This window comes from Geotrypetes seraphini, chromosome 14 (genome assembly GCF_902459505.1).
Source record: "Geotrypetes seraphini chromosome 14, aGeoSer1.1, whole genome shotgun sequence".
Taxonomy (NCBI): domain Eukaryota; kingdom Metazoa; phylum Chordata; class Amphibia; order Gymnophiona; family Dermophiidae; genus Geotrypetes; species Geotrypetes seraphini.
Window position 1 is genome coordinate 27660372 of NC_047097.1, and position 27096 is coordinate 27687467.

The 27096-nt window shown below is 49.5% G+C and overlaps 1 protein-coding gene across 4 annotated transcripts in view; it reads left to right on the forward strand.

The window, feature by feature from the left end:
* Positions 1 to 27096, forward strand: part of CKMT1A (creatine kinase, mitochondrial 1A) — a 105916-nt gene that overhangs the window by 77026 nt on the left and 1794 nt on the right. For all 4 annotated transcript variants that reach the window (XM_033919871.1, XM_033919872.1, XM_033919874.1 and 1 more), the window contains 4 exons: positions 2664 to 2885; positions 5832 to 5917; positions 7420 to 7543; positions 14066 to 14200. In XM_033919871.1, coding sequence (XP_033775762.1) covers positions 2664 to 2885; positions 5832 to 5917; positions 7420 to 7543; positions 14066 to 14200 — 567 coding nt within the window. The remainder of the gene's footprint in view (positions 1 to 2663; positions 2886 to 5831; positions 5918 to 7419; positions 7544 to 14065; positions 14201 to 27096) is intronic.

The following is a 27096-nucleotide window of genomic DNA, read 5'->3' on the forward strand; positions in this document are numbered from 1 at the left end:
CTGGACTAAAATTGTGGCCTACTCCCCCGGAGAAGGGCACAATTGCTCCATACGCGACCTAGCTATAAAAAAGTGCTGGTTACATGAAAAAATACAGTAAAATACAGTTTTCTTAAAGGGAAACAACCCTTCAGACCAGCACTACCTCAGGATTTTTTTTTTTTTTTTTTTTTTACAGAACAGACTCCACAGGCTCTCGAAGCAATATGCCTTGCTTGATTTAGGGGGCAAGGCTTACTGCTGAGGCTCCTCTAAAAAAATATGGGGAGGTGGAGGAAGTGGGGGGAGGGACCCCGCTCGTGACCCGCCGGGTTTGACACCCCCGAGGTCGGACGAACCCCCAAACAGAGTCCGTCCAAGCTCCGTCCGGCTAAAAACAGGGACAATAAACCCCTAAACAAATTCCAACAGCCCTACCAAGGGAGATGGGTACAGATCACTCAACACCTGCTGGAGACTGAAAGAAGACTGAGGGAAATAGAGAGGAGGGGCTAGGATATACTGTCCCAAAGTTTTGTTTTCAGTCTCCACCTGCTGGTCATGATTAGATATATACCCAATCGTAAAGTTAACCTCTACTGGTCTGGAGAGTGCTAAAGAAACAGTGTTTCTCAGGCTCTAAGAGCTATGTGCCCTTAATTTTCTACAGCTTGTTTTTCAAATTGTTCAGCTACTTATTCTCTCTTGTTTAGATTATTGCAATGCACTATATTGTGGTCTCTCTGCTAAGCTCCTCAGGAAGTTACATCTTCCGTATAACACTGCCCTCAGGTTGATTTTTTAATATAGTTGTATTGGCTTCCTTTGAAAGCCTGCATTGATTTCAAGATTTTAAAAATGCTATATGGCAAAATTTCTGAACTTATATCTCAGCATACTACACTATTACGTTCTGATCTCATTCGTTCTAAAGACTGTATAGTTCTCAATTTTCCTACTGTTAGAGGAGTAAAATCAAATCTTGTCTTGGAGAGCTGCTTTAATTATCAAGCTACTCATAAGTGGAACTCCCTGCCTTTATGTATTAGACTATTATCTTCTTATAGTTCTTTCCATAGCAGCTTAAGACATACTTATTTTGCAAGTATCTTATTCAAGATTCATAATTGTTAAAACTAAAGCAATGTTAAAGGACTGCAATTTCTTGGGGGTCTAGTGTTAATCAGGTCTTTTCTTTGTACATTTCTTCCCCCAAATTCACGGGTTTAAGACTCACAACTTTGGTTATTCATGAGTTTCTAAACCCTGCCCCATCCCCACCTCCCGGACCTCTCCATACTGTAACTAGTGGCGAACCAGGGCAGGAGCGATCTTCCTATGCTCCTGTCCCGTGCAGAGCCATCAACAAAACTAGTTGCCGTGAGTTCTCATGAGATTACAACGGGAACAAACAGCAGCCATTTTTGTTCACAGCTCAGCATGGGGCAGGAGCGTAGGAGGATCGCTCCTGCCCTGCTTCATCACTAGACCACCAGGTAAGGTGTGGTGAGGAAGAGGTGGGAGTGGGTAGAGTTGGCCTTAAGTTATTTGTGATTTTTTTCATGTTCATGGGCCAGCTCTGCATCACCCCCCGTGAATATGGAGGGAGAAGTGTAAAGCATTTTGTACCTTGAAAGGGAGAAAGCAGAATAGGAATACATAATATAAGATAAGGTTCATGCACATACAGATACTTTTCTAACCCTCCCCCCCCCCCCAACAGTCTGCACTCTCATTTTGAAAATTTGGGGTTAATATTCAGCTCACAGTGGTAACCAGCTAGTAAGCCACTTCTGGCCACAGACTGAACTAACACCCAATACTCAATGCTAGGGCATGCATGGTCCCCAGCATTGAATATTTCGGTATGACCCTCAACCCAACAAGTTAACTGATATACAGCTTGGTACCTGGTTAACTTACCACATAAAGGGCTCCTTTTACAAAGCTGTGATAGTGCTGTGGTGAATGCACTGAAGCCCTTTCAATTCCTATAGCCTTTGGTGCATTTACCATGGCAGCATTGCCACCATGACTTTATAAAAGGGACCGAAAGATAGAACCGTAAAACAGCTGTCCTAACTTTATGTGGTCACTTAGCTGGTTAGTGAATTGAAAATCGCTGCTAACTAGCTAGTCTTCAGATGTTCAACAAACTAGTTCATTCAAGAGGTAATACTTTATGATTTCTACCATCCCCAAAACAAGATTTCTAATAGCTCTCTCATTCGATCCCACTTCTGCCACTAATCCTCTTCCTCCTACCCTCCTAATGTACTTCCCTTTTATGTACTTTTTCTTCAAAAATTGTATTTCCTCCCCTCGTTCCTATTGTTTCCCGTGGTTTTAAAAGCAATTACCCTTGTAGGTCTGATTAATATATTATGTATAAGTGATTTCTTTAAAATCATATTTTTATCTTTTGTACAACACTTTGTAATTTGGAAAAAGCGTTCAATCAAATAATATGAATAAACTTGAAACTTGAATAAACTTGAATAGCCAGTTACATAGGCGGTTAGAGGAGATATTCAGTGATACTGTCTGGTTAAGTGCGACTGGATATCCCTGCACAAGTGATTTAAATGGCCTGGAGACTCTCCTGAGTGTTTAACTGCTTTGAATATCAACCTTTTATTTCCAAACAGCTCAACCCATTTTGACTTTCATATTCTTGTTCTAAGATTAAGTCTGGGTACTTTGATGAACGCTACGTTCTCTCCTCCCGCGTTCGTACCGGAAGGAGTATCCGAGGCCTCAGCTTGCCCCCTGCTTGTTCCCGCGCGGAAAGAAGAGAAGTGGAGAAGGTGCATGTGGAAGCTTTGAATGGGCTGAAGGGAGACCTGACCGGTCGATACTATCGACTCAGTGAGATGACGGAACAAGAGCAGCAGCGGCTAATTGACGTGAGAAATCTCTTAGATAATACAAGCAGTGGAATAGTAAGGGGGAATGGATTGGCCAGGGTGCTGGCACCTCTCCGCCCATCCCCAAGCCACGCTTCCACCCTCCTTTCTCCTGCCATACCTCTTTAAATCTTCATCAGTATGAGCAACTTCTCTAGCTTGCTGCTTGCGCTGGCATGGCTCCCCTCTGAAATTACTTCTGGGTCATGGGTCCAGGAAGTGACATCAGAGGGAAAGCCAACACCGGCAAGAGCAGTAGGCCTGAGAAGCTGCTTGTGCTGGCGAAGATTTAAAGATGTACGCTGGAAGGGAGGGCGCAAGTGTGATGTGGAGGGCAGGGAAGGAACATGGGGGAGGTGGCAAGGAGGGCACAGAGGTGTGCCACTTCCCTAGGTACCTCCTACCCTCGCTATGCTACTGCATTAGTGTATAACAGCACAAAACACTGTCTTCCTGCTATACACACTAAACATCATGACCTGTTTTGCATGCAACAGTAAATGGGCTGAATCAGCCTGGGGTTTCTAGAGAAATAAGCCCCCATTGCCTCCAAATAATGGCTGGGAGAAGAAATTCCAGCTTCTCTAGTACAGATTATTTAGGCCGTCGTTTTACAAAGCTGCATTAGGCTTTTGGGATGTAGGAACAGTTTGTAGGGCACAGGGGAATTGTGGGAGTAGTTTCTGGGGAAGAGGGAGTTTAGGAGTTTGGGAGAACGGAGAAAGGGGCAACAAGGTTTGAAAATGGTTCACCATGTATTGTTTCGGTGCTACAGGGGCTGGGCTTCCTTTTCCCAGAAAAATATTTTGGGGCTTTTTAAAAAAAAAAAAAAAATATCAGGGATTAGGAATATTTCTCTGCAACTCCTGGTCAGATCTGGCCCATTTTCAAATCAGATGTGCCCTTTTTCCAGATTTTCCCACACGGTAAATTTGATCTGATTTCAATAACTCCCCCTTTTTTACAAAGCTGCGTTAGGCTATTTTATCGCCAACCATGGTGGTATTAGATCCGACACGCATAGGAGCAAAACACGGTGAACCATTTTCAAACCTTGTTGCCCCTTTCTCCATTCTCCCAAACTCCCTCTTCTCCAGAAACTATACCCACAATTGCCCTGTGCCTTACAAACTGTTCCTACATCCCAAACACTACCTTCCTTCAACTGCCCCCTTAAGCCAAAATGAACACCTTTGACATCCCCATTACCCAGAAACCTGCTTCCACCCCAAATCTGCCACTACACTCCAAACTGTGTCCCCCCTACACCTACCCTGCCAACTATTCCACCCATAAAACCAATTCTCCCCAAATGACTTAGCATCCTGTATACCGGCCAACTTAAAAAAAACCTACCAACAACTATCCCACCATCCTTACATTATCCCCCCTTCCAAAACTATATTATCTAAAGCTTGCCCACCATTCTCCATGCTACCCCATTCCCATATTCTTTCCCCTAATCAACTGCCCCACCACCCCATAAAACTGTTCCACCCCCAAATATTACCCTCCAAACATTCTACCACCCCCACAAGTTGCCCACCTAAACTTATCCCTTTGCGATTGTCCCAGCACCCTGAAAACTGCCACAACCTCAACAATTACCCCCTTGCCACTGTCACACCTCCTGCAAATAATACATCAGCCCACTATCTCCAAAACTTACCTCCACAAACTGTTCAGAATCAGAGCTGTCCCCAGTGCCACCCAGTTCTACCCCCTCAATCTCACAGCTATTGCACCAAAACTTTGCCCCCGCCCCCTCCCCCAGCAGCAGAAGAAGCCTTAGTAAAACATCATCTCATGCAGGTATGAGATCAGTCAGTCTCTCTATAAGGGCACTAAGATTTTGCAGCTGGTATTACAAGGCTGGTCCCGTGGCAGCAGGAGATGACATCTTATTTATGCATCTCCTGTAGCTGATGGAGCAGGAGGTTACTGATGGGAGTTCTTGGTTCTCCAGCAGGAGTGCAGGAGATGGCCCAAGAAAGCGAGTCTCCGCTGAATGCGGGAGACTTGTCAAGTCAGAAAAACTGCTACCTGCAACAGCCTTGCCACGCACAAATTAAGTCATAACCAAAATTACCCCACAAACTGCCCTTCCCCCCAAAAAAAATACCACCATGCCCCAACACTTTGGAAACTGCCCCACCCCCACAAAACTAGGCCACTCCAACTGCTCCACCACTCTGCAAATGAACACAACTATCAAGACCTATCTCTTGTAATTGCTCACACTTCTACTCTCTGCAACTATCCCACAAACTGGTGGTAATCCCCAAAACAACCTCCTTCCCACTGCCTCACCACCACCACAACTCCACAAACTAGCCCTTCACCTACAACTATCCCCTTGCAAACCTCCCCACAAGGCCCAGCTATCCACACCCCTACCGCACAAAGAGAAACACAGCACATCCAGAGCATACAAAGGACCCGCAACAGAGAGATACATGCAGGGACTACAGAGGGCTTTTCCCACTTGTTCACTTTCTGTATCAGTTTGTGTTATAGTGATTTCACAAAATTTAGTGCTCTGTGATGATATGCAAATGATCAGTAATCTGCTTAGTCCTCAGGTTAACTCCAGAAACATATCTACCTTTGCTTGCTGTCCCGCATGGATGGCAAAGAATTTGATATCCCTTAGGTCACATTCAAGCAGATAAGAGAAATTCCTTAGATAATTAGGCAGGAGTGTCAAAGGAGAAGAAATTGGTAACAAGCAGAAAGCAGTGAAGGTTTGGAATGACCCTGCTTCACTTCTGGATAGTGAAATCTGAATGTAGTGTATGCAAAATTATAAAATGTGCAAAATTACAAAATATGCTGTATTTTTGTCTCAAATGACTAGTTGTGGCATGTCTATGGAGATTTTTTGCATACCTGCGCCTATGGCTTTACTTTTTCCAAAGTTAATAACTTACTTCCCTCTTTTCTAAGGATCATCTCCTTTTTGATAGGCCTGTGTCCCCCTTGCTGACAGCTGCAGGGATGGCTCGGGACTGGCCTGATGCTCGTGGAATTTGGTATGTTTGCTGATAAACTATTTCCACCTTTTTCTCTTTGTCAATGTCGTTTTGCAATGTTTGTTTTCAAGGTCAAATTTACAAAACTGTAGCATGGTTTTTAGTGCTGGCCACAGCGGTAACAAGTCCGACACTCATAGGAATTCTATGAGCGTTGGCGCTGTTACCACCGCGTCCAGTGCTAAAAAAGTGCTATGGTTTGTTTGTAAAGGGGGGGGGGAAAGGGTGTTAGTTATTTATTTATTTTAAAAATCTCTTACCCGCTTAACACCTAGGCGGGTTACAAAAAAAAAGTACATAATTGATTTTTAACAAACAACATACAAACTATGTACCAAACTGTTTTAACCATAGATAAAAAAAAAAAATGAGTAACACTCCCCTAATACAGTGCATTTACCCTCTGTATATACTGAGGAATGGGGGTGAGGGTACTGGTTATTGAGCTGGGAGCTTCACAACAGTTAATAACACAACCAAAATATCCTCTTAGACTTTGAGAAGTGTCTCTCAAAAGTGTGCCACAGCCATGGTGGTGTGCCCTACGACAGTGTTTCTCAACTTCAAGCCAAACACCCCTTAAGCCTAACAAGTACCAACTGAGTATTCCCACCCCACCCCCTCCCTGCCTTTGTCCCAAAATTAAGTTGCACCGCATACACACACCCTTTCTCCCTCCCTGAAGCCAACACAAGCCAAAGCCTGCCTTCCCCCCTGCTGAAGTTGCTGCCAATTCCTCCCTACCTCCCCACCCGCTGCTCCCCCTGAAGCTGACCCGAGCCAAAGCCTGCCTGCCCCCCACTGAAGCCACTGCCTATTCCTCCCTGCCCGCTGCACACCCTCCACCCCCGAAGCCACCTTTGCCATCCAACACTCTCCATCCCCCCCTTCGCAACTCCAGGCAAAGACGGGACGGGCCAGGCGCATGCAGAGACTGCACATGGCCGGCCCACAAGCCTTCCCCCTGACATAAATTCTGATGTCAGAGAGAAGGTTCCGGGCCAGCTAGGCACTCCACTATTTACTCTCCTCCGTTGAGAAAAATGTGTGGATGCAACGTGGCAACATCACACGCATGTGTATGTCATCATCACATTGCATCTGCGCATGTGCAGATGCCCTCCCGACGTGGTCCCGAGGACATGAACAGGTTGAGGGGGCAAGGCTGGAGTGGAATGGAGCATGACTTGGGCGTAATGGAGCAGGGCTAGGTAGAACTGGGTGGGGCTATGGGTCTGAATTTTACAAAGTAAAATCTGGTAACCCTACTATCTGAACTATCTCATCATTTGCAGGATGATAAGTCACCCAGCAATGTCCTCATATTCCAAATGCCTAATTCATGATTAGATAGGCACTTTCATAAATACCCATGCACAGGTACACTCCACATTCTCCAACATGATTTCAAAGATTTTTCACCATTAGAAAAAAATTATTGCTGTTAACTATCCCACCTTTCCCTCACACACTCATTTACTCTTTTCTGTCTTATTCTCAAGGCATAATAATGAGAAAACCTTCCTCATCTGGATCAATGAAGAAGACCACTCACGAGTCATCTCCATGGAGAAAGGAGGAAATATGAAACGGGTCTTTGAGAGATTCTGCCGAGGTCTAAAGGAGGTAATTCTCTCCAGCAGTTTCAGTAACCTGCTTTGTCCTCATGGTTAACTCCAGAAAAAATATCCACCTTTGCTAGCTGTCCAACATGTATGGCAACGAAGGAGAAATTAGGTTCTTACCTGCTAATTTACTTTCTTTTAGCTTCTCCAGACCAGTAGAGGTTAACTTTACGATTGGGTATATATCTAATCATGACCAGCAGGTGGAGACTGAAAACAAAACTTTGGGACAGTATATCCTAGCCCCTCCTCTCTATTTCCCTCAGTCTGCCGAATAGCCAAGCAGAACCAAGAACTGGAAAACAACAGAGAGAAAAAACAATACTCCGAAAGGAGTAACAAATAACATACCCAAAAATGCTGTTGGAAAATGCAGAGGAGAAATTCCCGAAGGAAGAAGGTCCCCACAGCTCGCCAGCTAAGCCAGCCGAGCCACAGCCGCTGTTCTTCAATTCTCCCCGGCCCTAGAAAAATACTAGAACCCGCAGCAAAAACCAAAAACTGCCCGCGCAACAGCCCCAACAACAACAACAACAGACAGGGTGGGGACCTCTACTGGTCTGGAGAAGCTAAAAGAAAGTAAATTAGCAGGTAAGAACCTAATTTCTCCTTCTTTAGCACTCTCCAGACCAGTAGAGGTTAACTTTACGATTGGGACGTACCAAAGCAGTCCCTCTCACGGGCGGGACCCCCGAAGGGCCGATACCAGAACACGCTCACCGAACACCGCGTCCCGACGCGCCTGAACATCTACCCGATAATGCCGAACAAATGAATGCAAGGAGGACCAAACCGCAGCCTTACAAATATCCACCGGAGGCACGAGCGACGACTCAGCCCAAGAAGCCGCCTGACCCCTAGTGGAATGAGCCTTGAGAAACTCCGGAACCGGCTTCTGACTCAGAAGATAAGCGGAAGCAATCATCTCCTTGATCCAGCGCGCAATAGTAGCCTTAGAAGCGCCAGCCCCCCGACGAGGACCCGCCAGAAGCACAAAGAGATGATCGGAGCTCCGAAAATCCCGGGTCCGCTGCACATAAGCATGAAGGACCCGACCGACATCCAACTTGCGCAGCTGTCGTTGCTCAGAAGAACCCTCCCGACTACCCAAGACCGGGAGGACCACCGATTGATTGACATGAAAAGGAGAAACTACCTTCGGCAGAAAGGAAGGAACAGGCCGCAAAACAACCCGCTCCTTCGAAAACTCCAGGAAGGGAGCCCTACAAGAGAAAGCCTGTAGCTCCGACACCCGTCTAGCGGAAGTAATGGCCACCAAAAAGACCGACTTCAGCGTAAGGTCCTTCAACGAACAGCCATCCAACGGCTCGAAAGGAGGGCGCACTAGAACAGAGAGAACCAGATTGAGATCCCAAGAGGGAATCGAGGGCCTTATGGGAGGCCTGAGCAACTTGGCCGCCCTAAGAAAGCGAATCACATCAGGAATGGCTGACAAACGCTGACCTGTCACCAGCCCCCGAAAAGCCGACAGGGCCGCCAGATGAACCCGAAGAGAAGACCAGGCCAGGCCCCTATCCAGGCCATCCTGCAAAAACTCTAGAATGTTAGGCAGAGAAGCGCGAAAGGAGACCACTCCCCGCGCTCGGCACCATTCCTCAAAAAGACGCCAAACCCGTACATAAGCCCGAGAGGTAGAAAGCCTCCGGGACCCCAAAAGTGTAGAGATCACCTTGTCGGAATATCCCTTCTTACTCAGGCGGCCCCTTTCAAGAGCCAAGCCGTAAGACAAAAGGGAGACGGGTCGAACATGGGAATGGGACCCTGCGTCAGAAGATCGCACCCGAGAGGCAGAGGAAGAGGATCCGCCACCAGATGCCTCACCAGATCCGCATACCACGGACGACGAGGCCAATCCGGAGCCACCAAAACCACCAGCCCCGGATGGCGAACAATGCGAAGCAGTACTCTGCCCACTAATGGCCAAGGAGGGAACACATACAACAGCCCCTCCGTTGGCCACGGTTGGACCAGAGCATCCAGACCCTCGGCCAGACCGTCCCTGCGACGACTGAAGAAGCGGGGTACTTTGGCGTTGCCACTTGAAGCCATCAGATCCATCAGGGGCTGCCCCCAAGCACGCACTAGCAACTGAAACGCCTCGGCGCCGAGACACCACTCTCCCGGATCCAAGAAGTGACGACTGAGGAAGTCCGCCTGAACGTTTTCTACCCCGGCAATGTGAGAGGCCGAGAGGTCCAGAAGATGCGACTCCGCCCAAACCATGAGCCGAGCCGCCTCCTGCGCCACCAGAGTGCTCTTGGTGCCCCCCTGACGATTGACATAAGCCACCGCCGTGGCATTGTCCGACAGGACTCTGACCGACTTGCCCAACAAAAGGGAGTGGAAAGCCAACAGCGCCAGCCGGACCGCCCTGGTCTCCAACACGTTGATCGACCAGGAGGCCTCCTCCGTGGACCAGGTTCCCTGAGCTGAGTGACCCAGGCACTGGGCCCCCCAACCCAGGAGACTCGCATCCGTAAGGAGCACCGTCCACTGCGGAAGATCCAGACCCACCCCCTGAACTAGGTGAGGGGTCCGGAGCCACCAACGCAGACTGCAGCGCGCCAAGCCTCGCAGGGGAACCGGAACATCCAAATCTTGCCTCCGGGGAGACCACCTCCGGAGCAGAGCATACTGAAGAGGATGCATGTGGGCCCGCGCCCACCTCACCACGTCCAGGGACGCCGCCATTGACCCCAGGACTTGGAGGAAATCTCGCGCCCGAGAACCCCGGGACGCCAAAAGCAGGCGAATCTGAGATTGCAATTTGCTCACCCGGGCCTCTGGAAGGAAGACCTTCCCCAAGGAGGTGTCGAACATAACCCCAAGGCACTCCAGACGCTGAGCCGGGACCAACCGACTCTTGGAAAGGTTGACCACCCAGCCCAGCGACCGGAGAAACACCACCACCCGAGCCGTAACCCGGGAGCTCTCCTGCAACGACTTTGCCCGAATCAACCAGTCGTCCAGGTAGGGGTGAACCAGGATGCCCACCGACCGCAAGGCTGCCGCGACGACCACCATTACCGTGGTGAGCGTCCGAGGAGCCGTGGCCAGACCAAAGGGAAGCGCACAGAACTGAAAGTGCCGCCCCAAGATCGCAAAGCGAAGGAAGCGCTGATGAGAGGCCCGAATTGGAACCTGCAAGTAGGCCTCCGTCAGATCGAGAGACGTAAGAAACTCCCCCGGCTGAACCGCCAGAAAGACCGACCGCAGCGTTTCCATGCGGAAAGACGGAATCTTGAGAGCTCTGTTGACCCCTTTCAAATCCAGGATGGGCCGAAAGGTCCCCTCCTTTATGGCCACCACAAAATAAATGGAGTACCTGCCGGTGCCCCACTCCGTAGGGGGCACCGGCACCACTGCCTCGAGATCTAGCAAACGCTGAAGGGTCTGACGAAAAACCTGCGTCTTCCATGGAGTCTGACATGGAGAAGCGAGGAAAAGGTCCGGCAGAGAGCGGGTAAACTCCAGAGCGTAACCGTCCCGCACCACCTCAAGGACCCACTGATCGGACGCGATCTCGGCCCATTTGGGGAAAAAATTGCGCAGCCGGGCCCCCACCGGAACCAAAGGGGGCGCCGGCAAGGAGTCATTGCGCAGGACGGGAAGCGGGGGAACCGGCGGAGGGATTCCCTGCCCCCCGACGGGCCCCCCGAAAGGGCTGCATGCGCTGGAAGAACCGACCCCGGGAAAAACCCTGAGCCGGGAAAGAAGCAGCCCCACGCCCCGGGCGTTACTTGCGAAATTCCCGCAAACGCCCCCGGGCAGCCCCACACCCAGACGCAGGGCGGGCACGGTCCTCAGGCAGACGGGGCACCTTCGAGTCCGTCAGAGTCTGAAACAACTCATCTAATTCCTCTCCAAACAAAAAGACCCCCTAAAGGGAACTTTAGTAAACTTAGCTTTGGACGCAGAATCCGCCGCCCAAGCGCGCAGCCACAAAACACGCCGCGCGGCCACGCCATAGACTTAGCCGAAATCCGCACCAAGTCATAAAGAGCAGCTGAGAGGAACGAGGCAGCCATCGCAATCTTCGCTACCTCCTGATCCACTAGAGACCAGTCATCAGACTCTCGATCCAGGACACGCTCAGCCCACCGAAACACGGCGCGAGCGACTAGCTCCCCACAAATAGCCGCCTGGACCCCAAAGGCAGAAACATCAAATCATACTTAAGAAGTGTCTCTAACGCACGCTCCTCCGAGACCCTAAGAGCAGAACCGTCCATAACAGGCACGGTATGCCGCTTAGGAAGTGCCGAGACCACCGCGTTCCCCATTGGCGAAATTAAGGTAGCCCCACCTCCCTCCGGGACGGGATACCCAAGAGCCAAGGCGCACACCAAACGAAACTGCGCCCATAGGCCACTGCGCCAACACAAAATCCCGCAAATCCTGACGCACAGGAAAAAAGCGGGAAACAGGACAGACCCCCTGAAGCAGAGGGGCCCCCATACGCGGGGTCTCCGGCGGCGACACTGCAAAAATGCCGCACCAAGGAGACCTGCTACACAGGTCTAAAAGCTCATCCCTCTGAATAAAAAGCGCACCACGGACGCATCTGCGCTGGAAGACGGGAAACCCGCCGCCCCGCTGCCAACAGGCGTCCCCTCTAGAGGATCCTGGAAGCCCGCCAAAGCAGCCAGGTCCTCAACCAGGCCAACACGCTCCTCCGCCCACCAATTCGCAATCCAAGCCCCCCCGCGGGCGCTTGGATGAGGGAGGAGGAAGAGGGGACGCTAAACGAAAAGAGGGAGGCAAAGCCATAGGGGGCGCGGAGGGAAACCCCCCCCGAAACCCCCCAGGCGCACGTGGGACCCCCAAAAGTCCGCACAAAGAAAGAAAATAAATTGGGGGCAAAAAACCCCTGGGGGTCCCCAGGGACTCCCTGCCCCAGCAGGGGTCCATGCTGAAACCTGCCCCTGTGTTCGCCATACAGGGGGAAGGTCACCTGAGGTTGCAGACAAAATGGAGGGGCCAGACAAAGAAAATGGCGAAGTTCCCGCCAAAAATGCTCCCTCCATGGCCTGTAGCGGCTGAGAAGACTGAACAGTCTCAGCCGCTAAGACAGGCAAGTCGGCATTAGCTGTCAAAAAATCAGCTGAGAGGGAATCCTTCGGGGAATCCCTCCGTGGGCGGTTGTGGAAGACCGGGCTTCCCCACTGCTCCAAGCCGACTCGCGAGGCACCATCGGCGGGGAGCTCTGGGCGCCTGCAGCCGCTGCCGACGGAGCTCCACCACCTCACCGACCCAAACCGCCGAGTTCAGGCCGGCCGCGAGTGCCTCGCGGCTGGACTAAAATTGTGGCCTACTCCCCCGGAGAAGGGCACAATTGCTCCATACGCGACCTAGCTATAAAAAAGTGCTGGTTACATGAAAAAATACAGTAAAATACAGTTTTCTTAAAGGGATACAACCCTCCAGACCAGCACTACCTCAGGATTTTTTTTTTTTTTTTTTTTTTTTTACAGAACAGACTCCACAGGCTCTCGAAGCAATATGCCTTGCTTGATTTAGGGGGCAAGGCTTACTGCTGAGGCTCCTCTAAAAAAATGTGGGGAGGTGGAGGAAGTGGGGGGAGGGACCCCGCTCGTGACCCGCCGGGTTTGACACCCCCGAGGTCGGACGAACCCCCAAACAGGGCCCGACCAAGCTCCGTCCGGCCAAAAACAGGGACAATAAACCCCTAAACAAATTCCAACAGCCCTACCAAGAGAGATGGGTACAGATCACTCAACACCTGCTGGAGACTGAAAGAAGACTGAGGGAAATAGAGAGGAGGGGCTAGGATATACTGTCCCAAAGTTTTGTTTTCAGTCTCCACCTGCTGGTCATGATTAGATATATACCCAATCGTAAAGTTAACCTCTACTGGTCTGGAGAGTGCTAAAGAATCTGATATTTCTTAGATCAGATTCAAGCAGATAGAGACATATCTCAGATAATTTGAAGGCGACACTATGTCTGGGTTTTGAAAAGCTTCCTGTTAAAATTGTATCAAGAGGGGGCATCCACGGACACAGTGCAGTGACTTCACATGCACATTGTGCGTTATGTCATTGCATCGCGTCCTCATGCATGGATGCCATCTGGGGGTGGAACAGGGCATGATACGGTCAGAATGGGGGCAGAACTGGGCAGGCCTTGGCCATGGGTCCAGATTTTCCTTCGGGAAAATCTGGTGACCCTATGCATCCTGCAGGGACTGTACTTTAGCATCAGAAGAGGGAACTGGTCGGGGGCGGGGCATGGACTGAGGGGGAAGAGAAATGGCCTGAGTATTGTAATCAACTGAGTAAGACCAAGGGAGATGAATCTGGCTGACACACAGACTTTTAAAAAAAAATCTATACTTGCCATCCTGAAGCACTAAGTGAAGTCAGACTGCTTTTCATTGCTGTCTGTTTACTTATAAATTACGCCAGCAGGAAATGTGAACAAACTAATTATGAACAAGGGAGAACCGGACAAGCTGCAGTTGTGTTTCATTTCTCTTCTAGGTGGAGCGATTAATCCAGGAAAGAGGTTGGGAATTTATGTGGAATGAGAAGCTGGGGTACATCTTGACCTGCCCTTCCAATCTGGGCACTGGATTGAGAGCTGGCGTTCACATCAAACTGCCGCTGTTGTGCAAGGTAGTCAGATGTCAATGTTTAAGGCCTGAGGTTTTATTCTGATATAGAGCTAAAATACGTTCCATAGTGATACCAGAATAATGAAAATAGCACACAGGGCACTGTTCTGACCCAGGAAATAGCTCAAAAAACACATAGGGTAGCTTGCCTACTGTGTTTGGGGGAGGAGGGCAAGGGGTGGGAACATGGGTGAGTAACTTTTATATACAGAGTGCCGCATGAATGTCAGTACTAGCCCTACCAGGCTGTACGGAGAAAATTAACTAATGCACACTATAATTCACTGCCAACAAAACCCAATGTGATAACTGAATGAACATAAGGAGAAATTAGGTTCTTACCTGCTAATTTACTTTCTTTTAGCTTCTCCAGACCAGTAGAGGTTAACTTTACGATTGGGTATATATCTAATCATGACCAGCAGGTGGAGACTGAAAACAAAACTTTGGGACAGTATATCCTAGCCCCTCCTCTCTATTTCCCTCAGTCTGCCGAATAGCCAAGCAGAACCAAGAACTGGAAAACAACAGAGAGAAAACACAATACTCCGAAAGGAGTAACAAATAACATACCCAAAAATGCTGTTGGAAAATGCAGAGGAGAAATTCCCGAAGGAAGAAGGTCCCCACAGCTCGCCAGCTAAGCCAGCCGAGCCACAGCCGCTGTTCTTCAATTCTCCCCGGCCCTAGAAAAATACTAGAACCCGCAGCAAAAACCAAAAACTGCCCGCGCAACAGCCCCAACAACAACAACAACAGACAGGGTGGGGACCTCTACTGGTCTGGAGAAGCTAAAAGAAAGTAAATTAGCAGGTAAGAACCTAATTTCTCCTTCTTTAGCACTCTCCAGACCAGTAGAGGTTAACTTTACGATTGGGACGTACCAAAGCAGTCCCTCTCACGGGCGGGACCCCCGAAGGGCCGATACCAGAACACGCTCACCGAACACCGCGTCCCGACGCGCCTGAACATCTACCCGATAATGCCGAACAAAAGAATGCAAGGAGGACCAAACCGCAGCCTTACAAATATCCACCGGAGGCACGAGCGACGACTCAGCCCAAGAAGCCGCCTGACCCCTAGTGGAATGAGCCTTGAGAAACTCCGGAATCGGCTTCTGACTCAGAAGATAAGCGGAAGCAATCATCTCCTTGATCCAGCGCGCAATAGTAGCCTTAGAAGCGCCAGCCCCCCGACGAGGACCCGCCAGAAGCACAAAGAGATGATCGGAGCTCCGAAAATCCCGGGTCCGCTGCACATAAGCATGGAGGACCCGACCGACATCCAACTTGCGCAGCTGTCGTTGCTCAGAAGAACCCTCCCGACTACCCAAGACCGGGAGGACCACCGATTGATTGACATGAAAAGGAGAAACTACCTTCGGCAGAAAGGAAGGAACAGGCCGCAAAACAACCCGCTCCTTCGAAAACTCCAGGAAGGGAGCCCTACAAGAGAAAGCCTGTAGCTCAGACACCCGTCTAGCGGAAGTAATGGCCACCAAAAAGACCGACTTCAGCGTAAGGTCCTTCAACGAACAGCCATCCAACGGCTCGAAAGGAGGGCGCACTAGAACAGAGAGAACCAGATTGAGATCCCAAGAGGGAATCGAGGGCCTTATGGGAGGCCTGATCAACTTGGCCGCCCTAAGAAAGCGAATCACATCAGGAATGGCTGACAAACGCTGACCCGTCACCAGCCCCCGAAAAGCCGACAGGGCCGCCAGATGAACCCGAAGAGAAGACCAGGCCAGGCCCCTATCCAGGCCATCCTGCAAAAACTCTAGAATGTTAGGCAGAGAAGCGCGAAAGGAGACCACTCCCCGCGCTCGGCACCATTCCTCAAAAAGACGCCAAACCCGTACATAAGCCCGAGAGGTAGAAAGCCTTCGGGACCCCAAAAGAGTAGAGATCACCTTGTCGGAATATCCCTTCTTACTCAGGCGGCCCCTTTCAAGAGCCAAGCCGTAAGACAAAAGGGAGACGGGTCGAACATGGGAATGGGACCCTGCGTCAGAAGATCGCACCCGAGAGGCAGAGGAAGAGGATCCGCCACCAGATGCCTCACCAGATCCGCATACCACGGACGACGAGGCCAATCCGGAGCCACCAAGACCACCAGCCCCGGATGGCGAACAATGCGAAGCAGTACTCTGCCCACTAATGGCCAAGGAGGGAACACATACAACAGCCCCTCCGTTGGCCACGGTTGAACCAGAGCATCCAGACCCTCGGCCAGACCGTCCCTGCGACGACTGAAGAAGCGGGGTACTTTGGCGTTGCCACTTGTAGCCATCAGATCCATCAGGGGCTGCCCCCAAGCACGCACTAGCAACTGAAACGCCTCGGCGCCGAGACACCACTCTCCCGGATCCAAGAAGTGACGACTGAGGAAGTCCGCCTGAACGTTTTCTACCCCGGCAATGTGAGAGGCCGAGAGGTCCAGAAGATGCGACTCCGCCCAAACCATGAGCCGAGCCGCCTCCTGCGCCACCAGAGTGCTCTTGGTGCCCCCCTGACGATTGACATAAGCCACCGCCGTGGCATTGTCCGACAGGACTCTGACCGACTTGCCCAACAAAAGGGAGTGGAAAGCCAACAGCGCCAGCCGGACCGCCCTGGTCTCCAACACGTTGATCGACCAGGAGGCCTCCTCCGTGGACCAGGTTCCCTGAGCTGAGTGACCCAGGCACTGGGCCCCCCAACCCAGGAGACTCGCATCCGTAAGGAGCACCGTCCACTGCGGAAGATCCAGACCCACCCCCTGAACTAGGTGAGGGGTCCGGAGCCACCAACGCAGACTGCAGCGCGCCAAGCCTCGCAGGGGAACCGGAACATCCATCCCGTGCCTCTGGGGAGACCACCTCCGGAGCAGAGCATACTGGAGAGGACGCATGTGGGCCCGCGCCCACCTCACCACGTCCAGGGACGCCGCCATCGACCCCAGGACCTGGAGGAAATCTCGCGCCCGAGGACACCGGGACGCCAAAAGCAGGCGAATCTGAGACTGCAATTTGCTCACCCGGGCCTCTGGGAGGAAGACCTTCCCCAAGGAGGTGTCGAACAGCACCCCGAGGTACTCCAGACGCTGAGCCGGAACCAACCGACTCTTGGAAAGGTTGACCACCCAGCCCAGCGACCGGAGAAACTCCACCACCCGAGCCGTAACCCGGGAGCTTTCCTGCAACGACTTGGCCCGAATTAACCAGTCGTCCAGGTAGGGGTGTACCAGGATGCCCTCCGACCGCAAGGCTGCCGCGACGACCACCATCACCTTGGTGAACGTCCGGGGAGCCGTGGCCAGCCCAAAGGGAAGCGCACAGAACTGATAGTGCCGACCCAAGATCGCAAAGCGCAGGAAACGCTGATGAGAGGCCCGAATGGGAACATGCAAGTAGGCCTCCGTCAGATCGAGAGAAGTGAGAAACTCCCCCGGCTGAACCGCCAGAATGACCGACCGCAGAGTTTCCATACGGAAAGAGGGAATCTTGAGAGCCCTGTTGACCCCTTTCAAATCGAGGATGGGCCGAAAGGTCCCCTCCTTCTTGGGCACCACAAAGTAAATGGAGTACCTGCCCGTGCCCCACTCCGGGGGGGCACTGGAACTACTGCCCTGAGATCTAGCAAGCGCTGAAGGGTCTGGCGAAACGCCAGCGTCTTCCCGGGAGTCTGACATGGAGAAGCGAGGAAAAAATCCGGCAGAGAGCGGGCGAACTCTAGGGCATAACCGTCCCGCACCACCTCCAGGACCCACTGATCGGACGTGATCTCGGCCCATTTGGGAAAAAAGTCGCGCAGCCGGGCCCCCACCGGAACCAAGGGGGGCGCCGGCAAGGCGTCATTGTGCAGGACGGGAAGCGGGGGAACCGGCGGAGGGATTCCCTGCCCCCCGACGGGCCCCCCGAAAGGGCTGCATGCGCTGGAAGAACCGACCCCGGGAAAACCCCGGAGACTGGAAAGAAGCAGCCCCACGCCCAGGGCGATACTTGCGAAATTCCCGCAAACGCCCCCGGGCCGCACCACCCCGAGACGCCGGGCGGGCACGGTCCTCCGGCAAACGGGGAACTTTCGAGTCCGACAGAGTCTGAATCAACTTATCTAAGTCCTCTCCAAATAAAAACGACCCCCGAAAGGGAAATTTAGTAAGCTTAGCTTTGGACGCAGCATCCGCCGCCCAAGCGCGCAGCCACAACACACGCCTTGCGGCCACGCCAAAAGCCATGGACTTAGCCGAGATCCGCACCAAGTCATACAGAGCATCCGAGAGGAATGAGGCAGCCATCTCAATCTTCGCTACCTCCTGATCCACCAGAGACCAGTCGTCAGACTCTCGATCCAAGACCCGCTCCGCCCACCGAAACACGGCGCGAGCGACCAGTCCCCCACAAATAGCCGCCTGGACCCCAAAGGCAGAGACTTGAAAATTTTGCTTAAGGATGGTCTCCAATTTGCGCTCCTCAGAGTCCCGCAAGGCAGAACCGCCCTCAACAGGCACGGTATGCCGCTTGGAAATAGCCGAGACCACCGCATCCACGACTGGCGAAGCTAACGTAGCCCGATCCCCTTCAGGAATGGGATACAGGCGAGCCATGCTGCGCGCCAGCCGAAACGGCGTCTCCGGCGTTTTCCACTGCTCCAGAATAATATCCCTAATATCCTGATGCATAGGAAAGGAGCGGGAAACGGAACGGATCCCTCGTAACAGAGGGTCCCCCACACGCGGAGTCTCCGGCGGCGCGTCCTCAAAACGCAAAGCCGAAGAAACCTGTTGAATAAGGTCAGGCAGCTCATCTCTCTGAAAAAGGCGCACCACGGACGCCTCGTCACTGGAGAACGGGAAACCCGACAACCCGCCGCCAGCTTCCGTCCCCTCCAGAAGGTCCTGGAATTCCTCAGAAGGGTCCAGGTCCTCCTCCAGACCGACACGTTCCTCCGACCACAAATCCTCGTCCCACGACACCCGCGGACGCTTGGACAAGAGAGGCGGCGGAGGGGACGTCACGTCAGACGAGAGAGGCAAAGCCGCAGGGAGCGCGGAGGAAACCCCACCCCCCGAGACCCCCTGGGCGCAACCGGGACCCCCAGCCGCCTGAAAATAGGCTTTGCATAAAGAAAAGAAAAAATCAGGGGAAAAACCCCCCGAGGGTCCCAAGGGACTCCCTGCCACAGCAGGGGACCCAGCAGAAACCTGCCCCTGCTTAGCCAAAACAGGGGGAAGGTCACCTGAGGTGGAAGACAAAATGGAGGGGCCAGACAGAGAAGATGGCGTCTTTCCCGCCAAAACAGCTCCCTCCATAGCCTGCAGCGGCTGAGAGACCTGAATAGTCTCAGCCGCTAAAACAGGCAAGCCGGCATCAGCTGTCAAAATATCAGCTGAGAGGGAATCCTCTAAAACCCGACCGTCGGCGGCTCGGGGAATCCCTCCGTGGGCGGACGGAGAAGACCGGGTCTCTCCACCGTTCCCTGCCGACTCGCGAGGCACCATCGGCGGGGAGCTCTGGGCGCCTGCAGCCGCTGCCGACGGAGCTCCTCCACCGCACCGGCCTGAACACCGCTTGCACAGGCCGGCCGCGAGTGCCTCGCGTCTGGAGCACAATGAGCACTTTTTCCCTTTAGAAGTGCTCATTGCTCCATACGCGACCTAGCTGTAAAAAAGTGCCGGTTAGTTGAAAAAATACAGTAAAATACAGTTTTCTTAAAGGGATACAACCCTCCAGACCAGCACTACCTCAGGATTTTTTTTTTTTTTTTTTACAGAACAGACTCCACAGGCTCTCGAAGCAATATGCCTTGCTTGATTTAGGGGGCAAGGCTTACTGCTGAGGCTCCTCTAAAAAAATATGGGGAGGTGGAGGAAGTGGGGGGAGGGACCCCGCTCGTGACCCGCCGGGTTTGACACCCCCGAGGTCGGACGAACCCCCAAACAGAGTCCGCCCAAGCTCCGTCCGGCTAAAAACAGGGACAATAAACCCCCTAAACAAATTCCAACAGCCCTACCAAGGGAGATGGGTACAGATCACTCAACACCTGCTGGAGACTGAAAGAAGACTGAGGGAAATAGAGAGGAGGGGCTAGGATATACTGTCCCAAAGTTTTGTTTTCAGTCTCCACCTGCTGGTCATGATTAGATATATACCCAATCGTAAAGTTAACCTCTACTGGTCTGGAGAGTGCTAAAGAAACTATAATTATGATCACAATAGTCTGTTACTGCATACATCTGTCTTCCAAAATAGTTGCTAACATTATTCTTCAGTGGTTCCAATGGCAATAAAACTCTGGTTAATTACATTTGTACAGGTCATTTTATGTGTACGCATCCCATGGTCTTGTCAGACAAATAAAATTTAATGGTGCGCTGTGGGTTGCCCACTCCTAGGTAAGGAGGTCATACCAATGGTAAGAAAAGAAGGGTCAGTTCAGGACTAAGTACTTGCAGTATTTGAAGGGTACCATCCCCTACTCCTCCCCGCACCACCAAACTATGCCTATACAACAATAAGAAATCTGCCCAAATGTAGGCCTTTGTTATTGTATTTGAAAATTTAAGATGGAAAGCCAGAATTTCCTCATCACTACTTGTAAAGATCTACTCAGAGAATAGTTCAACTTTGGAACAGAGAATGGCAAGCAAAAACAGAAAACAATGTAGGCAATTTACAGCAGGAATGAGAACAAGGTCTTTCACTGCCCCGTTAGAGCAGTAGACAACCTTGTTCCCATGGCAAAAATTGCACCAGGATCAGCGCAGCAACATCCCCTTGGCTCAGCATCTACTCCCCAGTTCCCCTCGCACCTAGCTTGACTGATTTGAGTCAGCTGTGGCATGCCGAAAAGTCTTCAGAAGCCTGCACTAAGACCTTCCTTTAGCTGATGAGCCCCTCCTTGATGTAACTTCCAGTTTCGTGAAACCAGAGGTTACATCAAGGAGGGTCTTGCTTGCTGAAGGAAAACCTGGAGCAGGCCTTTGAAGATTTTTCAGTGAGGCGGCAGTTTTACCTGAAGGAGCCAGCCGCACAGAAGTTACATCAAGGAGGGTCTTGATTGCTGAAGGAAAGCCTGGAGCAGGCCTCTGAAGATTTTTCACTGTGGCAGCTAGACATACAGATGATGAAAAATCTTCAGAGGCCTGTTCTGAGGCCTTCCTTCTGCTGATGAGTCCCTCCTTGATGTATCTTCCGGTTTCATGGGTCACATCCATGTGGAATTCAGTCTAAGAGCACAAGTGCTTTACATACTCCATAGCATGGATGCTAGATGATACTTAATGTTTGCTCTTTAAATATGCTGTGAAAAATGTCAGCTGAAGGCAGCTGCAGCAGGTACCTCTTCATGCCCCATTCTCTTTTTTCCATCCCTTCACCTACAAAGAAGCCTAATCCTAAATGTCTGTCCCTCGTGACTTGCTAAAAAAAACTGAGGGAGGTAGAGAGGATGTCGCTCGGAAAATGGGCTAGTAAAGCGGGGGAGGATCGGTGTGGGCGCCATCTTGGTGAGGGCACCAGCAGCTCTCCTCCTCTCTGCCCCCATCCTTCACTGCCTCTCTCCCTCCGCATGCGTGCCTTCCCTCCTCCCCCCACCCCCCGTGCCTCTAACTCTTCACCGTACCTAATAGTGTTCTCAAAGTGCCAAAATCTTTCAAATACTGTTATCTCATATATATGTATTCCACAATTCTAAACAGTATTACTAATGTTCTTATTACCATCATTGTAAGGTCTTCAGAAGTGCTACTTGATAGCCAAGTGTTTTCAATAGCTAATATTAAACTTGTTGGCACTGGCCTCCTCATAAGACCTGCATTGTTCTATTCTTATTTTTATTTATTTCTTTTTGTGCTCATTACAAATAAATATCTTATGCTTTAACTTATTTAATATACTAGAAAAGTTTAAAACTTATCTCAGCATTTGTATTGCTTATACTAGGAAGGGACTGTCACTCCGACATGTTTCGCCCTGAGGCTGTTTCAAGAAAAAGTCCCCTACAACATAATTAAAAACATATTATATGCTGCTCAATAAAATTATTTTGTCTATCATATTAAAAGGTCTAAGAATCATCCATAACAAACATTCTGGACAATAATTATCCCTTGAAATGCTTTCCAAACCATCCCGATATGTTGGCTTCTCTTAATCAAGATGGCTGCGGCTTATTTTTAATGTTAATTTAAACTTCCCTCATTCAAGCGTCATAACGTGATGACGTGACTGCAGCAAATCAGGGCTCAGATCAGACATCCATTCTATTTCCTGATTTAAACCGAATGGTGTCACCGTATTTAAAATAAAAATCCATCTCTGTTCACTATAATTCAATCTTTGTTCATAATGGCCTCCCTCCCACCCCTCTTTTATATGGTCAATCACTCTCCACCTAATTTCATCCACAGTATGAGCCTGGTCCTACCAATGTTGAGTAAGTGGAGTCTGCATTATTGCGTTGGTAATCCTAGATTTATGTTCATTTAATCTAATGTTCATCCAACATAAATCAAATTACAGGGACATACAATGGCAAACTACATTGTGGGATGTGCATGTAGTGGATGTTCTGGATCTAACAATAATCTCTCTACCTGGTGGTTCCCATTCCTCCCTTTCAATGGTTTTTATACACCACTGACAACTGCCACATCTTGCATGTCCGATTTCACCTTTGTTCATGATTTCATCCTCCATATACCTGTATTTTGACAGCCGCTCTCCTAAACATAACATACATATAACATAAAACTCACTTGTATACAGCAAATACCATGGAGCTCTATGCGGTTCACAAAAATTAGTAATACAAGTAAATAAGGATCCAATTTCTAACTTCTGACAGATTCCCTAAAAAGATAAGTTAAGGCACGACAAAATTCTTCCCCCGTTATAGGCTATAGTAGGGAACTCTTCAAATAAATTAGGTATTATCTGTAAAATATGACAATGTTTTTTCATACTGTTAACTATGATAGAACCATTATAAAAAGGTATAACACGTACCAGCCTCTTGTCTGTCTGATGGCTTGGCTGAACTATCTGATCATCTATCTGTTGTTGGTTCAACAGTAAAGATCGATTGGCATATTTTGCTCGGAGAAATGCTTTGCGGATAGTTTTGGATATCCTCTTTGTGCTATACGTGATTCAATGATTTTTGACTGAATCAAAAAATCTTCATCTGTGCAAATTCTCCATATTCTTAAAAACTGTCCCACAGGTAAATTAAATTTTAATCTGTATGGGTGATGACTGTGATATTGGAGCAGTGTGTTTCATTCCACAGGTTTACGGTAAAGAGTGATTTTTAAATGCCCATGTTCTCGGATGATTGTGAGGTCCAAAATGTCTATTATCTGTTTATCATATGACAAAATAAATTCAGGTCCTAGATAAATTGTTTTAATGATTTATCTGGGTCATTCCAAACGAAAAAAAACAATCATCCAGAAAGCATTTTCATGTGAACACAGCATTAAACTTCGGAGTTGTATAAATTAAAGTATCTTCCAATCTAGCTATTTACAGGGTGGCCACCGATGGGGCAAGAGTCGCCCCCATGGTGACCCCCTAGTGACTTTTGGGACACCCTGCATTTGTATCCTAACATAAGAATTGCCCCTGCTGGGTCAGACCAGTGGTCCATCATGCCCAGCAGTCCGCTCACGCGGTGGCCCTCTGGTCAAAGACCAGTGCCCTAACAGACTAGCCCTACCTGCGTATGTTCTGGTTCAGCAGGGACTTGTATAAACTTTGTCTTGAATTCCTGGAGGGTGTTTTCCCCTATGACAGACTCCGGAAGAGCGTTCCAGTTTTCTACCACTCTCTGGGTGAAGAAGAACTTCCTTACGTTCGTACGGAATCTATCCCCTCTCATTCTCCCTACCTTGGAGAGAATGAACCTGTCCTTATCTACTAAGTCTATTCCCTTCAGTACCTTGAATGTTTCAATCAAGTCCCCTCTCAATCTCCTCTGTTCGAGAGAGAAGAGGCCCAGTTTCTCTAATCTTTCAGTGTACGGCAACTCCTCCAGCTCCTTAAACATCTTAGTCGCTCTTCTCCAGACCCTTTCGAGTAGTACTGTGTCCTTCATGTACGGCGACCAGTGCTGGATGCAGTACTCCAGGTGAGGGTGCATCATGGCCTGGTACAGCGGCATGATAACCTTCTCTGTTTGTGATCCCCTTCTTTATCATTCCTAGCATTCTGTTCACCCTTTTCACCGCCGCTGCACATTGTGTGGACAGCTTCATCAACTTGTCGATCATAACTCCCAAGTCTCTTTCCTGGGAGGTGTCTCCAAGTACCGCCCCGGACATCCTGTATTCGTGCATGAGATTTTTGTTACCTACATGCATTACTTTACACTTATCCACGTTGAACCTCATCTGCTATGACGATGCCCATTCCTCGAGCCCGTTTGTCACGTTGCAGATTTTCGCAATCCCCCTGTGTCTTCACTACTCTGAATAACTTTGTATCGTCCGCAAATTTAGTCACTTCACTCATCGTACCAATGTCCAGATCGTTTATAAAGAAGTTGAAGAGCACGGGTCCAAGCACCGAGCCCTACGGCACCCCACTGGTGACACTCTTCCAGTCCGAGTATTGTCCATTTATCCCCACTCTCTGTTTCCTATGCTCCAGCCTGTTTTTAATCCACCCAAGTATTTCACCCTTGATTCCATGGCTTGCAATTTTCCGAAGTCGGGTCGAGGTAGAAGATGATATCTTTCTTCTCAAAGGACCCTCGAACACAAGAGGACATCCACTCAAACTCAGGGGAGGGAAATTTCGTGGAGACGTCAAGAAGTACTTCTTCACGGAACGAGTGATAGAGCATTGGAACAAGCTTCCAGTACTGGTGATCGAGGCCCGCAGTATCCCAGACTTCAAGAATAAATGGGATACCTATGTGGGATCACTGCGAGAGTCATACCAATGAATAGGGTCGCTAGGATATAGACTTAATAGAGCAGGTCAGTAGAGTTAAGGGGGCCAGTAGACTTAAAAGGGGGTCAATGGTATGGGCAGACTTGATGGGCTGTAGCCCTTATCTGCCGTCATCTTTCTATGTTTCTATGAAGTAGTCGTTCATGTGGAACCTTGTCATATGCCTTCTGAAAATCCAGATATACAATGTCGACGGAGTCTCCCTTGTCTATCTGTCTGTTTACTCCTTCAAAGAAGTCAGCAAGTTCGTCAAACACGATCTGCCTTTGCTAAAACCGTGCTGACTGGTCCTCATTAGCCCGTGTCCGCCAAGGTGATCAATGATGCGGTCCTTTATCAGCGACATCATTCCTGGTACCGAGGTCAGACTCACCGGTCTGGAGTTTCCTGGATCTCCCCTTGAACCTTTCTTGAAGATCGGCGTAACATTCGCCACCTTCCAGTCTTCCGGAATCTTTTCCGATTTGATTGACAGATTGGCTATTAGTTGAAGCAGTTCAGCTATGGTCCCTTTAGGTTCTTTGATGACCCTTGGATGGATTCCATCCGGTCCCGGGGATTTATCACTCTTAAGCCTATCAATCTGCCTACACACCTCCTCTAGACTGACAGTCATTCCTGTCAGCTTTCCGTCTTTGTTTCCAGCATATAGCCTGATGGGTTCCGATATGCTATGTAAATCTTCTTCGGTAAATACAGACGCAAAAAATGTGTTCAGTTTGTCGGCGACAATATAGCTGAAAAGAACAATACTCTAGAGGAGCGAAAGCTCTACCGCTTAGATTTTGGCCACAGTTAAAACAGCAGAAAACTTGTTACCCATTGTAGGTCGCACACCATCATCGGATATCCCTCATGTGCTGTGTAGTTTAAATATATATTATTTGTGCACTAATACAATAATTTTAGTCTGTACCATTGCTCACTCTACAGAGCTCCGTTTTGAGGAACAAAACCTCTTGTACAGGAATTACCCAAGTAATTAAGAACGCTGCCAGAGTAAACGCCAAACAGTATACCTTTCTGAGTACTTCTGGCTAATAAAGGAAAAAGCTAAGCGGCACACACGCCACAAAATACATGACGTCAGGGAGAGAGAACAGTCAATAAGAGCTAAAACATAACAGAAGGAATAAGGCAAGTCATTTAAATTATTGTATTACACTCAATGAAATCATTGAATTTATCAGGTTTGACAGTGTTTAATTCAAAAATCCAGAACTGTTCACGTAACTGTATCCGAGCCATTTTGTCTCCAATAAAACAATCAGGAATCTGTTCCATCACAAACGAGTGCAATTCCTCAAATAGATGACTATTCCAAACAGTGGGAATTCATAGGGGCAGAAATAGTCATAAAAACATAAGAAACTTGATGGCAGATAAAGGCCAAATGGCCCATCTATCTCTGAGAGATCCCACGTACCTATTCCAGGCCCTATTGAATTCAGACACAGTCCTTGACTCCACCACCTTCTCTGGAAGACTGTTCAATGCATCTACCACCCTTTCCGTAAAAAATATTTCCTTAGATTACTCCAGAGCCTATCACCTCTTAACTTCATCCTATGCCCTCTCATTGCAGTTTCCTTTCAAATGAAAAAGACTCGACTCATGCGCATGCACATTACGTAGGTATTTAAACATCTCTATCATATCTCCCCTCTCCCATATTTCCTCCAAAGTATACAGATTGAGACCTTAAAGTCTGTCCCAATACGTCTTATGATGAAGACCATGCACCATTTTAGTAGCCTTCCTCTGGACCGAATATCTTTTTGAAGGTGCGGCCTCCAGAATTGTACACAATGTATATAATTTACTCCTATGTTCCAATAATCTGATTTTGATCTTCCTGGTGGTACAACCTACATATAATAAATCACATGGGCAAATAATTACATATATATCCCACTTGGAGTTACAAGTAGTCACATGGAATTACACTGGTTTGTGAG